The 13,819-nt window shown below is 33.8% G+C and overlaps 1 protein-coding gene across 1 annotated transcript; it reads right to left on the bottom strand.

Moving 5' to 3' along the window:
* Nucleotides 1–588: 588 nt before the first annotated feature.
* Nucleotides 589–13,789, bottom strand: LOC140742770 (cystathionine beta-synthase). Its single transcript, XM_073073765.1, has 11 exons — nt 13,631–13,789; nt 13,339–13,549; nt 13,034–13,140; nt 12,527–12,697; nt 11,987–12,168; nt 8,425–8,664; nt 5,554–5,686; nt 3,980–4,157; nt 2,863–2,997; nt 1,568–1,758; nt 589–920 (listed from the first exon to the last, which is right to left on the bottom strand). Exons 2-11 carry the CDS (start codon nt 13,413–13,415, stop codon nt 826–828), a joined length of 1,509 nt encoding a protein of 502 aa, XP_072929866.1. The 5' UTR covers nt 13,416–13,549; nt 13,631–13,789; the 3' UTR covers nt 589–825.
* Nucleotides 13,790–13,819: the final 30 nt, after the last annotated feature.

The raw sequence follows: 13,819 nt of genomic DNA, 5'->3' as shown, positions 1-13,819 counted from the left end.
AAGCAATCCTTATATAATAATAAAAATAAGAGAAATATATTGACACAATTTACTGTATTTTTAGCAAGAAAAAATTATTTGAATTGAAATAACAAAGTGTAGTGTTATTTTTGCTTCAATAAATTTCACAGATTGTCACATAATAACGTGCATTTTAAATAATATGATAAGCAACAATGTTTATGAAACTTAGCCATTTTCAAAAATACTGTGAATCTTGTTTCTTGTCTACTACATAGCTTTTTATCTTATAAATTTATAAATGAATACAAGTCCCTTCACATGAAATATTTTATTAGGCTAGATATTGAATTTAAATAGAAAATATAGCCTTTTTAGACTCCACTAAAACATTTATGTTGAAAAATAATATCAAGACTGCATGCTGCGGATTTTTGCAAGCATGGCAGGCATCCTACTCGTATACTGTTTCTAGAAATTATTTGAGCGACGCCAGTGCAAGGGATAGATAGACGCTCGCGGCGGATCCACGTCCTTCCGGAGCGAACACCCCCTTTACACCCACAGAAGTTTTAGCATACATGCATGTAACGGGTGTATAAGGACAGGAGAAATTAATAATCGGAAGCCGATACAAATTTATTTATTCCATTCTAAAGTATAAGTTATATTAGTAGATACATTTGTGTCGACAACAAATTGCTTATGTACATTACATAAATGTTGTAATTGTTAGGTACCTTATGTTTATATTAGGAAGATCACATTCATTTTGTGAGAAAATCAGTACAAATACTAGTAACAATAATATTATGCTAAACCTCTAAAAAGGCATACAAGTTAGTTCATTGTTTAAATATTTTCTTAATGCCCATTCATCGGCTTATTCGTTGTGATATGCTTGAGTAAATCTTCTGAAGTGATTATTCCCAAGGGTTTTTGAATGTGAGAAGATATATCTGTAACAAAACATGGACTATTTATTTATTTCATGACCAAATTTATTTCTAAAACAATATTTTATAAAAAGCATGTACTAGTGGTTAGTGGAAAGTGAATTCGATACAATAAGTGCTTTGTGTTGTATACAATTGTTGCAACCAATCAACGCATTGTATGGCACATAGTGTGTTGCGTTGCTTCGCATTGTCGGCAAATCGGCAGTGCAGCGCATTATCCTCTCCCCCGCTTCGTCTCTTGTCCGTACATCCGTTGGAACGTCGCATGCGTCAGCGTGCCATATCATAATAAATCTATGTAAAATATTGCAGCATTGACATTGCGACAATGAAATATCACGCACTAATGGAGCCTCATACTAAAATCTATCATATACCAATCTATGTAGGTGGTGATAGAAAACATAATTTCTATAGAATTAAATTTTCAGAATCGTAGTTAGCAGGTGAAGCACTACAAATGTACCGACTGATTCTTGCTTGTCATAATAAAGACATCCTTTCCGGCAATATTTATATATATCTCCAAGTTGGCAAAAAGAGTACCTATAGTTGCGGTAATCCCGATCGGTGAACAAACTATTCACAAAATGAGGATAAAAGTAAAACTGTGGAACTGCTTACGATGACGCAGATATTTTTATTACCTGTTTCAACAACAACGACGTATGGCGCGATGTCTAACAATCGAGACACGGCTCCTAGTGTCGTTTTGTTTATGAGATCCACTTTGTAATACTTTTTCACTAAGAATTTTTCAAGATCTTCCGAGAGTGAACCAGATAAATTTATGAGACGCCGACGCGCATTGTCAGCGGAGAATATACCACGAACGGATCTGAAATAAGATTAAATCAGTTTAAAGGGCCACTTAGTAATTTTAAATGAGGTCAGTAACACTACAATTTATACAGGTTAATACTGAAATACTGAACAGATATGGATGAAATTTCATTTAAACAAAGGATTCCACAAAGAAATAAAATAAGCTATCTTTTCTATCCTAATAATATTTAACATTGAAAATAGATTTGGTTGTGATCAGATGAGAGCAGTCAGCATAGTGGTACAATTTTAGTCAAATTTCAGCACCTCAAAGTAGTAGTTTGGGTTCAAATCAATCTTTAGAAGTTATGTTTATATGCAGCATGCACGTGATAAGGAAACCTTTCAGCCTGAGGATTTTCGAAGGTGTGTTGAGTATACCAATCTGAATTCTTCTCGCCTGGCAGACTAACCCTAAGCGCTAAAATACCTTCTTATTTTGAGTGTAAACCCTAGCCAAGCAATGAGACAGCTTAAGGTTGATAATGATAATGAAATTGATGAACCGTGGGGAGTTTTACGATTGAGCAGCTACTCTGATGTATACTTTATATTTCTATTTATTCTAATCGTAATAATAATTTGTGAAAAAATCTACAACAACCGTGTACATACGTTAATATCCATTAAACCATTTTGTATTTAGCCAACTCATCACCATCGAAGTTTTCTACTAATGTCGCAACCAAGTAAACTAGTACTATTAAGCATAGTAACAAGAAAATCATCACATTCAATCATATATTTGCATTATATACTAGATCCGGTTGGTTTGTGTGATTATTTAATTTTCACCTCATTTTTCAAAAGTAACATTTTTGAATTTTGGTTGTCAAATTAAAACTTATCAATGTGACACGAGAAACACAGATTTTTCTAACCCAGCTAAAAATATGAGTCTATGATTTTTTCGCAGGTTAATTTTATATATCTATGATAAAAAAGATTCAAAGAATAATCTACAACAGAGAAAATAATGAAGCATATTAAAATAAGACTACAAACAAAGAAAGTATTGTCAACTAGAACTCTCCTGGAAATCTGTCGATGACATCAAATTATACATTAAATTAATTTTTTTATGACGAAACATTCCCAAATATTATATTTTACTAACCCTTTGTCATTGACGACGGCCACAACGTCCCTATTGCTCTGCTGCAGAGCCGCGAGCGCGTCACTCGGTGTTGCGTTGTGCTTCACTGTGCTTATTGGTGAAACCATCTTTTCTGTGACCACCGAATTCCACCACCTTTAAAATTGTAAAAAATAAGTATAACTACATTCTACAGAGAATCCTATGTTAAATTCCAGGAAACTTATTACTTAGCTCTTTTTAGTCATTATTAATGAGTAGGAATTAATTTGCGTTTTTGAAATAAATACTCGATTAACTTTAACGGCGAAGGTGAAACATCGTGAGAAAATCTATATGCCAGACTTGGGTAAAAAAGGCTTTGAAATGTGTAGGTAATTAAAATTAATCTCAAGCATCATTACAGTGGCTCAAAAATCCAATTTAAAGGTAAAAAAACAAAGAAATAAACTAAATCTAAATCAAAGGGCGCGTTTAACGAGTTGAAAAGTGTTTTTAGTTTTTTATATAAATATTATTACTCATTAACGAACATAGCAATAAGATAAAAATGTGATATGCCTCATTTCACAATATTATTTTATTTCACTATCGACAGTGTTAAAGTTCACGCATGTTATAAGTGACATGTGGAGGCAAATTGTCATAATTATGTTTGTCGATAAAATAAAGAGTAGTTGTTTCCCTCGGTTTTGTTTGGTGTATGTAATGAGGTTACATATTGACTACCCCGCCTCTGAATATCTTTATGAGCAACGATGGTATAATTAAATTGAAAGTGTCACAAAAAGTGTTCATAATTCAACTCAATTATAATAAATTCGTAAAAACATAACACTAAATTCACAATCGCACAGTAGCTATTCCCAACATACGGTCCTTTGTATCGGATATAATTTAAATTTTAATGGATTATTGATTTTAATAAAGTTTGGTGAGGTTCGAACTCGGAACCCATTTGGCGTCCAAACTTCAAAGAAGTGCGCCACGCGAGTCGATAAAAAGCAAAAAATCAACTAATATTCGAGAATGTCAATAGGTAGGTACATAAAATAAAGAGCGGTATCATGAAAAATATTCACTCAAGTAATCTCTCTGTCTCACTAGTAAAGATTCCAAATGAGTATAATTGTCTTACCATATCTTGTCGTTCGTGATGACGGGTTTCAAGTCCCGCGCCTCCATCCACTGGTCGCTGATGAACTTGGTCATGTAGTTGCGGATATTGTCCGGCAGGAGGACAACACACTTTTGCCCTGGCTTCAAGCTCTTTGCTGCTTTTACTGCGGCACACATCGCAGCGCCACCGCTGCCTCCTAAAAATGTTTTGGGCTCAGTTTTATTTCCATATTTTAAAGTTACGTTATAGGTATATGCACACATAAGCACAGAATGCATTTAATAGCTTGAAATTTACGGACGTCTTGTGCAGATATGTAATTACAAACAAACGTTTATAAACATAATTCTTATATATATTCTGTACATTTTACAACTCTAAACATTCGTTTAACCTATAAAAAAGAAGAGATTTAACGAATGCAACTTTATTATATTTTACACTTTTCTTTATTATAGAAACTTAAAGATTGATCCTTAAAAATGGTCTTCGAAATGTTACTTCATTATTATAATCGAATATAAATATATATATGTACCTACACTTACATCAGTGAAAAAGAAAAGTAAAGACCTAATATAAAGCAACATCTAACTGGTCAAGGTCGTGCGCACATGATGCCATTTTCCTAATTGGATGGAATAATACACGCAATGATTGACTCAGTACCATACCGCCAAGCGTCATGGTTTGGAGAGCGACAATATTTGGTTTTCGTATTAGATAATGTGCATTTTGTATACAAAAAGCTTCGAAATTTAGTTTCCGTTCCCGAGCGGGTGGCAAAATTTTAAATAGGACGACCCTTTTCTTTCGCTGACAAACATCGCAGAGTTTAGATTAAGACACTTCGGTCGACAGTATTAAAGAATCAGAGAATAAATTATTTTAGTAAATAAACATGTTGAAAGGATTCTTTGAAATTACAGAGTTTTAATGTAAAATAATAATAATAATAATATATTTTCAATAAAATTTAAAAATATGAAATACTGTAATCGGCCATTTTATCTGAAACGCTAATCGAAGCGAATGACGTCATGCCTCAAATCGCATAAATGCAATCGGTAGATGATTTCTCCAGCGGACGCCATGATATCTCTTTCCTGTCGAATGGAGAAGCTTTAAAAGGTATCCATTGCCGTGAGTTCGGTATACTCCCAGCAAGCGAGCGACTAAATACCTCCGATGGCCGTCCTAAGTGCAACGTGGAGGACTCTGGGATCTCTAATTGGAAACAACTAGAGTCCTCCGAGCGCGGTGCCCCCATTAGGCTTACAACAGTATGTGACTCCTCAAACTCTTCTTTCTTTCTCGGAGTCGTATGCAGGACAGTTCGGGCAAACCCCTTTTAGTATCGCTTGGACACCTTTGAGCCCTTTCTGTTTAGTTCTAAATAGTTAGAAAGATTTACCGAGATTAGAGTAAATGTGTACCTATTTTATTGTCGTGTGGCTTTATAAACCCTAGTGAGTTTAACTGAAATTACTAATGAACCTAACATAAGTATTTGACATGCACAATATCCATTATTAATATTTACGCACATACAAGTGCCACAAAAATACATCAATCGCTGAATAAATACTTACCGCACAATAAGCCTTCTTCTCTAATGAGTCTGCGAGCCATCGTCAAAGCTCCTTTGTCGTCCGTCTTGACCCATCTGTCTATCACTTTTCTGTCTAGTACTCTGGGCAGGAAGTCGTAACCGATGCCTTCTACCTTTATATATAAAACAATTTATTAGTACGATGTAGTAGCAGAACCCTCTGTGGTTCGACTTCGTCGGCATCATCGCCACACATATTTCTGCCTAAAACAGCAGTGTGAAGAGCTGCTGTGTTCTGGTTTTAAGGGTGTGATAAAGGAGACATACTTTTTCGAGGAATTCCAGTTTAATCCTCAGGGGTAGCGGAGTATCTATGGCTGGCCTTACGTAGGAAACTAATTTTATCTGGGGTTGATTACAGATGTTCATGGGCGGCAGTACCCACTTATTCTCAAATGGACTGCATGCTAGTCTGCTCCTCCTATGTTATAAAAAATGTTATAGGGGGTACAGGAAAGGAGTTTTCTTTTATGAGGCATTGGGGGAATCTGCACTTTTCATTATGAATCGACTACTGGATACGGGTACAGTCTATAAATAAAAAGAGATTAGGCCATAATTCAATGCATTATTCGAATAATATGGAGATGTCGTATAATTTTTACTAAATCTTGAAAGAAAATAAATAATTAATTATTTTCTAATTCGCCGTAACTTTAAAAAATATGAGGCGCGTGTTTGGGATCGTATTACTTAAAACTGCATACTGCAATGCTCCTGCTTTACCTATAACGGTAATCTACACCTACTGTTCTAGTTGAATTAATATCGTGAAGCATATCACGATTACAAACTGCAACTGAAGCGTTAAATGACAAGATAAAATCACCCCGAATTGTCTTTGTGAAAAGATACAAATTAATTATGGTTTATGATAAAGTGTATATATAAAAAAGTTGTACATATAAAAAATAACGATATCGTATAATATAAAGTCGTGGACACAAAAAAGACAGAAATATTGATATACTTGAGATCGGTGTACAAAAACATGTTTACTGTAAAATAATATCTGCCACTTTGTATAAGTGTTTGTAATCCAGTTAACAGCGGATAATTGAAACAAAGGTTATTTATCGAACGTCTGAACGTTGTTTGCAAACTATGAGTAATAGTTTGTGCAAATATCAGATACTATTGCTACTTGCTAGATAGCTTCATACTTTGCAGGGTCATGTGCGCCCCTGACGAGCTTTGAATCTGAACTCTTGAGTTTAAAATCTGGACGACCCTATTTTTTTCGTAGACTCATTGTAATACAAAATATTTTTTATGTGGTAAAATCATCATCATAAACCCATTACTATACCACTATTGGGTACGGGTCTCCCCTCAGAATGAGAATGATTAGGCCATAGACCACCGCGCTGGCCAAGTACTAGTTGGTAGACTTCACATACCTTTGAAGTCTTTGTTTTCTTTTCTGAGGTAAGCCACAGATACGTCGCTAACCCTGACGACTAAACTGGAAAGCCTCGGAAAAGTATGTCTCCCTTAACACACCGAGTACACACAGCAGCGCTTAAGACTGCTGTTATTTGGCAGAAATAGGTGTGGCGGTGATGCCGCCGGAGTCGAACCACAAAGGGTTCTACCGTATTCAGAAGCTTATGTGCATGGCGCCAATCGTGTGTAAGCGGCCTTATATAAAGTAATAAAACGACAGTTATCACATGATGTATTAATAATGATGAAAAAAAATATATTATTGAACCCTTAGTCAAAATATGAGCTAGTAACGATAACCTATGCGCGAGTGCGTAACAAAATAAGATGGTTATTATAAACAATATAATTATAATATGTATCCTATTTAAATAAAATGAATGTCTGTCTGTGATAAACATATTTTTGAAAATTTTGTTTTGAAAACTCAATAATATTGTTTTAAAACTTATATCTCTTATCCTAATCTTAACTGATATATAAATACGAATGTGAGGTGTTTGTTTGTTTGCTACTCTTTCAAGCTGAAACTACATAATCGATTGTCATGAAATATTGTACACACGATGTAGTGTTTCAGATAAGGTATGTCCTTCAGATAAGGGTACCTTTTATCCCGAAAAAGGAAATTTCTCGAGGGAAACCTCTGACAATACTCGCGGCAATACTCGCGGTATTGCCGCGGGTAAAAGCTAGTAAGTTATAAACCGATTCCTATGAGAAAAATCTGTGAGGCAAAGGTATTTAAAGTGAAAAAAAAATAAGGTGATGTTTTAAGTGTCTTAAGGTATAACCAGAAGCGACCTATAGTCTGTAACTTAATAAATCTGGTGTAATTCGTAAATTCCGTAATATCATACCGATATTAACATCTAAAAATAGAAAAAAATCAATACATTATTTTTTAATATCTTTATTTTTTCGGGGGAATTTATCCTGTAGTGGACTTTTATGAGCTGTTTGTTGAAAATATTAGTGTACCAAAGTTGGTCTTCATCAACTGGTGTGGCAAGGGAGACATACTTTTTCGAGGCATTCCAGCTTAGTCCTCAGTAATCCCTCTATCTAGGGTTGGGTACAGATGTCCATATTTGGCAGTAGCCTCTGATGGTAGGATTAACTGCATGCTTGTCTGCTACTCTTATATCATATAAATTATAGTTTGAAAACTAACACCACGCTAAAAAAGCACAAGGAAAGTCGTTAATTCTGAGTTCGCGTTCCTAATGAGGAGAATGGGACAAAATTATTAAAATCGTGTATTATCATCGGTACTTGATAATTGTTTCAAATTTTAAATTAATCGAACCGTTCAAAGTGGGTAAAATAGAGTTCAAGATTCCGTTACATACATAGATACAACCCAAACTAATAAAAGTGTGGTAAAAACTTATTAGCATCTCACCTCGTACATCTGAACGTCGGATACGTTGAGTTCGTCGGGCTGGGCGAGTATGGAGCCGTAGGGGTCGACTCCGACCACGATGCACTTCGGGCAGCGCTCCTTGACCTTGTGCGCGGTGCCGGAGATGGTTCCGCAGGTGCCGGCGCCGATCACCAGCATGTCCACGTCGTCGTCCAGCGACCAGAGGATCTCTTCCGCCGTGCCGTCGTAGTGGGCAAGTGGGTTGCATACGTTGTTGTACTGTGGGAGGTTTTGTTTTTGTTTAAGTAATAAAAAGGAATCTGAATAGAATTATAAAAAAAAGGAACTGATAGATAGAACTGACATTCGTGAGGACTAAATTGAGATATCTCATATAGAATATAGTAGCACTACTGTCAATAAGGAGAAAAAGATAAGTATGATATGTTTTACCATCTAACATGTAAGTCAAAATTAATTTACTTTATTGACTTCGGGTTTACAACGATGTAAGAACTTTCTATACTAAGGTTTCCACTGCGAGTTGGTTTCAGATCTGTAGGGTTTCCTATTTGCCCAGGTACTTTTTAAGAAGGATGATAAGGATACCGATATCTTTAATAATATCATTTAATATTGGATTATTACCAACTCTGATATCATAAATGCCTAACGATTGAACTAATTGCCGATCGAAAGGCTATAAGCTATTTCAATTACCTAGATAATCATGCCGAGATCGATATATGATAATACCCATATATTTAACGAAACTCCGCGTTAAATAATTTCCAAATTTTCCGACGGTTACCACATCTCCCATGTGAACCGAAGATTTACTGATTTGCCATGATGAAGATTATCCGTGGATGGAGATAAAAGTCCAAAACAAACGATCTCAGATTATTTCGGGCATTTACCGTGGTGGGTTAGTAAATCTTAGGAATAATCACAGTTCGGATTTTACAATAAAATATAGATAAAAAAATGTGAGCCGTCACGGGACGCCTGGCAGATGTGAAACATCGACATTATTTTGTAAAAGTAATATGCAGAAAAGAACATATTGTGATAGGAACTAAATATGTCATAATGATAAAATAAAATATTACGATTTTTTTCCAGATAACGATGACTATTTATTGAATTCGATTGCGCATGGCGACGCGTCGCCACACCGTACACACTACTGCATATAGACTGTATATATATACCATCGTATACCACGGTATGCGTCGCCACGCCAGAAATCGGTTTTACGTGCGGCTATAGATGTTTCACATCAAAAAGTTAAGCATTATTGTTCCAATTTCACAAATTTTCCTCTTAACGTGTTGTTAACAGGAAAGATGACAGTTTCAAAATTCCACATAAAAGTAGGTACAAATGACTCGCACAAGTAATGTACACGATCGTTAGTAAAATTATGTATTTTCATTACAAATATTAGGTATAGAGTTTGTATTTTTCTAAATATGTATTCTTATATGTATAGAATACAGACTAGTATATTCCTTCGTACCATATATATTTAATTATAATACGATTATTACGATTTTATAATATTATTTATTTACTAGGTAGGATAGGAATTAATCTACCTATTCTGAGAACAAAACTAGTACATAGCCATGGACTTAATACGCATTACGCGCACTACTATTGCGTTTTACTTACTTATGCGTTTTACTTATGGGTACCACAAGTTAATTTGCATTATACAGGTCATGCTACTATTTCTATGAGACTGCAACGATAACATCTTGCTATGAACTACTAGGCACATATACACGTATTACCTTACCTACCTATTCGTTCAGTATTTTTAGTGTATTTCGCGAGATACGATAGATATTATAACGAGTTCATGTAACCTCGATAATGGATTTAAAGTTCATTCTGTCCAGTTTAGATAACAATCATACGTACAAGAGAAAATTGAATATTTGTGACTTTTAGGTCGTTCACTGCCGTTGCGAAAAAGGAATGTTGATTGTGACTTGTTTTGTTTATTAAACTACGCGATGTTTACTTAAATGGTGACATTTGTTAATATCGCTGTACGAGTAAACAAAAAATATGTTACAGTAGGTACATTTTCTGAATAATTTAGCTGCACTCAGTTGTTATAGTGCAGGTGTTATAGCGGAGTGGTTTTAAATTCGGCCTCGCATTCTGGGGATTCCAGGTTCGAATTCCAAGTACCTACATTCCTCTGATTTTTTTAAGATGTGTAAAATCCGCACTCGGAAGGGGTGGACTATGCCCTCAACCCCTCTCCCTTTAAGAGGAGACCCGTGCCATTCATTAATTTCCGGACAGATGTAGTTTGGGTAATTTAATTTACACTGACAGGAGTCCGAGCTAAATAATTATGTACATATGAAAATGAAAAATTGTGTCAATTTAATCAATACTGTTACTGATGTTTACAGATTCTGACGCAAATTCTTGTGTCGTGACAACATAATAACAAACACAACAACAATAAAAGTTATTTTTTAACGTCCTCGCTTCCGTAAGGTCTTCTATATTTGTATAACCGGCTGAAGCTTCAGCTGGTTAAAGTTTAACACAAAAATTTAAAAAACGGGTTTCACGTTTTAGTATCGTGCACGTTAGTAAATATTTGATCTTGAAAAGTTATTTTGGATGAAGGTGTAATATTATTTGTTCATGATTTCATCATGTATCAAATCATGATGATGTAACGTAAATGATTTCTACGTAATACACATGTATGTTTCGTCTTTTTTGTCGGGAAAACCTTCATATTTCTGTGTAGTGGTGTGTTATTGTTGGTATACAGGAAAATATTGACAAAATAACTATGTGACGCGTGGGTTGTTTCCACGATAATGCAAGAACAGTTTGTCGTCACATGAGGCCATCGATCGGATAAAATGAACTCTTCTTACGAAATATAAACGATAGATAAGCTGATATAATTAATCGATTGGTCAAACACGCGTACACAAGCGTGCTTTACACATGTTTCTAAGAAGCACTGCCTGCATTTATCTTGTTTTCATCGTAAAAAATATCCGGTAAGGTTCGAGATTATAGATTCGTAATCTCGTATGCAATCACGGATATTATAAAAATGTATTAAAATACAACGTAGCTAATTTATCAGTAGGTAAGGGCGAAATATAAATTATTCATTTTAACTATCAATCAATACGTAATATTTATGAGATTTGACAAACATATTTTGTATTATACATACGTTATTTAAATGTTTATAGCACTGGTAAATTAATTTACCTGATGTATTTTAAATTTATATTTTAGGCGCAGCTATTTTAATTTTTACTAGATTTTGCCTGCTGGTCAAAAATTCACCGTAATAATTATTTTTAAATGTTTCTTTTTTATTAATTTAACTAAAGTTCATCAATACTACAACTACTTAACAAAACAAAAAATAACTACTTAACAAACTTGAGATAAATATTGTTAAGTGTTTTTTCTTACTCTATCCAAATATGATTTTCATACTGTGCACTTAACTATTACAAGTTATATATAATTTATGTTTATGCAGTATATAAGGGCAGTAAAATAATTTCAATACAAAAACATGATTATAAATCCTCACCTGATCAAGTAAGACAGCATCAGGGATCTCCTTTACAAGCCTTTTAGCAACACCAATGTTGCTCTCAGGGGAGTCCGATGGGGCTTCGGTTGGTGTCCTTATAATCTCAGTTCCCAGTGCCAACAATGTGTTCACTTTCTCATCTGACATTTTTTCTGGCAGAACTATTATGCATCTATATCCTATATAGAAAATGTGATGTGATTAAATATTGTGCAATTGGATAATTATGTTACATAATATATTTAATATTGATAGCAATTGTGGTTTAATATTAGCAGCAATATATTGTAATTTATAAAAGTAATAACAATTTTTAAAATATAAATGTACAACTATTAAATAATGGTGGCAATTATTAATATATAAATTTTGCATGTTATCATCATATAGCTTCATATACCATCAAGGATCTGGGTTTGAATTCTGGTATGAAATGCATGCATGAAAGACAAAAACTTAGGTATTGTGGTAATTCTAATAATTAGGAAATATCAAATAAATAATTAATATTTTCCATATAAGTATATATTTGTATACCTTTGACCGCCGCAGCCAGGGCTAGACCGATCCCAGTGTTTCCAGATGTAGGCTCAATTATAACAGATTTGCCCGGTATTAAAATACCCTTCTTCTCAGCATCCAAGACCATTCGATAAGCAATTCTATCCTTTACAGAACCACCGGGGTTCAAATACTCACATTTTGCATCTGAAAAAATTAAATATTATATTTTTCCCTACAAATATAATTTAAATATATTATATAATATATGAATGGATACTATATGGGTATACAAAGTATATACATAGTGCACCCAAAGTAATATTATGTTATTTTGTTTTAGAATTAAAATTAATAATAACATATTTAAGTTTTTGCTGATATTAAAATGAATTGATCATTATCATAATATGTAACATATTTTATTACTTTATAAATATAATTTATTTCGGAACTTTAAATTAATTTGCAAGCAGTTTTTAGAAGTACCTTAAATAAGTTAAAGTTTACTTATAGCTAGCCAGTAATTTTTTAATGACTTACACATATCACATTGCACTCCTTCAGATTTTGGTATTCTTTCTAGTTTCACTAAGGGTGTATTACCAATTACATGGAGAATGCTTGGTTGAATTTTTTGATTTCTATCTCTGTAAAAAAACGGTATGCTTTATTAGAAATGATCTATCTAAAGTAAAAAATAAATCTATAAAATATCGAACAATTATATAATTAATTCAATTCAATATAAAATAATGCAGTAGGTAATAAAAATATATTTTAATGACGAAATATGTACAATTAAGTTTTATGTATAATGTCGTAGGAAATCAGTTAAGTTTACTTACAATACACGAGTTATATGAGGCATACTCTTCAGGTTAAAAAACTCCATAGCTCCGTTCGCTGAGGTACCGTTTTGCATCTTAGCCTCGTGAATAGCTTTAATTACCAATGCAGAGTGCAAACGAGTTCACAAACCGGTCACAGAATGCACTATTTCAGTCGGTAATTGGGATATAAATAAATTAAGGGAGAAGGTAATTCAGGCAACAAAAACTAAAAAAAGACGAATAAATTATAGAAGTATTTTAGCATTTTACAATAATTCATATTTCTTCAATAAGTATGTAAACATACATTTATAACTTGTATATTTTTTTAGTTCGTAGATTTCGAAACTGAAGAACACGTTTCGATATTTTAACTTTTTAAAAGAACACAAAAACAACCACACGCTACCAACTTCTACTCGAAACTGAACCAAAATGAACTCTGTGAACTGAACAGGAACACCGTGAACTGATTGGATTGATTGAATGATTGAAC

Source organism: Epargyreus clarus, unplaced genomic scaffold (assembly GCF_041222505.1).
Source record: "Epargyreus clarus isolate Ecla_fem2 unplaced genomic scaffold, WU_Ecla_fem_2.2 ptg000006l, whole genome shotgun sequence".
Taxonomy (NCBI): Eukaryota; Metazoa; Arthropoda; class Insecta; order Lepidoptera; family Hesperiidae; genus Epargyreus; species Epargyreus clarus.
Note: the sequence above shows the minus strand (reverse complement) of the source record. Positions and strands in the feature narration are given on the sequence as shown.

Coding starts and splice junctions, on each gene's coding strand:
- LOC140742770 (XM_073073765.1), bottom strand. CDS start 13,415: ATGCAAAACGGTACCTCAGCGAACGGAGCTATGGAGTTTTTTAACCTG. Junction 12,169..12,526: donor CCTGGCTGCGGCGGTCAAAG/GTATACAAATAT, acceptor TTTTCTATATAG/GATATAGATGCATAATAGTT. Junction 2,998..3,979: donor ATCACGAACGACAAGATATG/GTAAGACAATTA, acceptor ACAATTTTAAAG/GTGGTGGAATTCGGTGGTCA.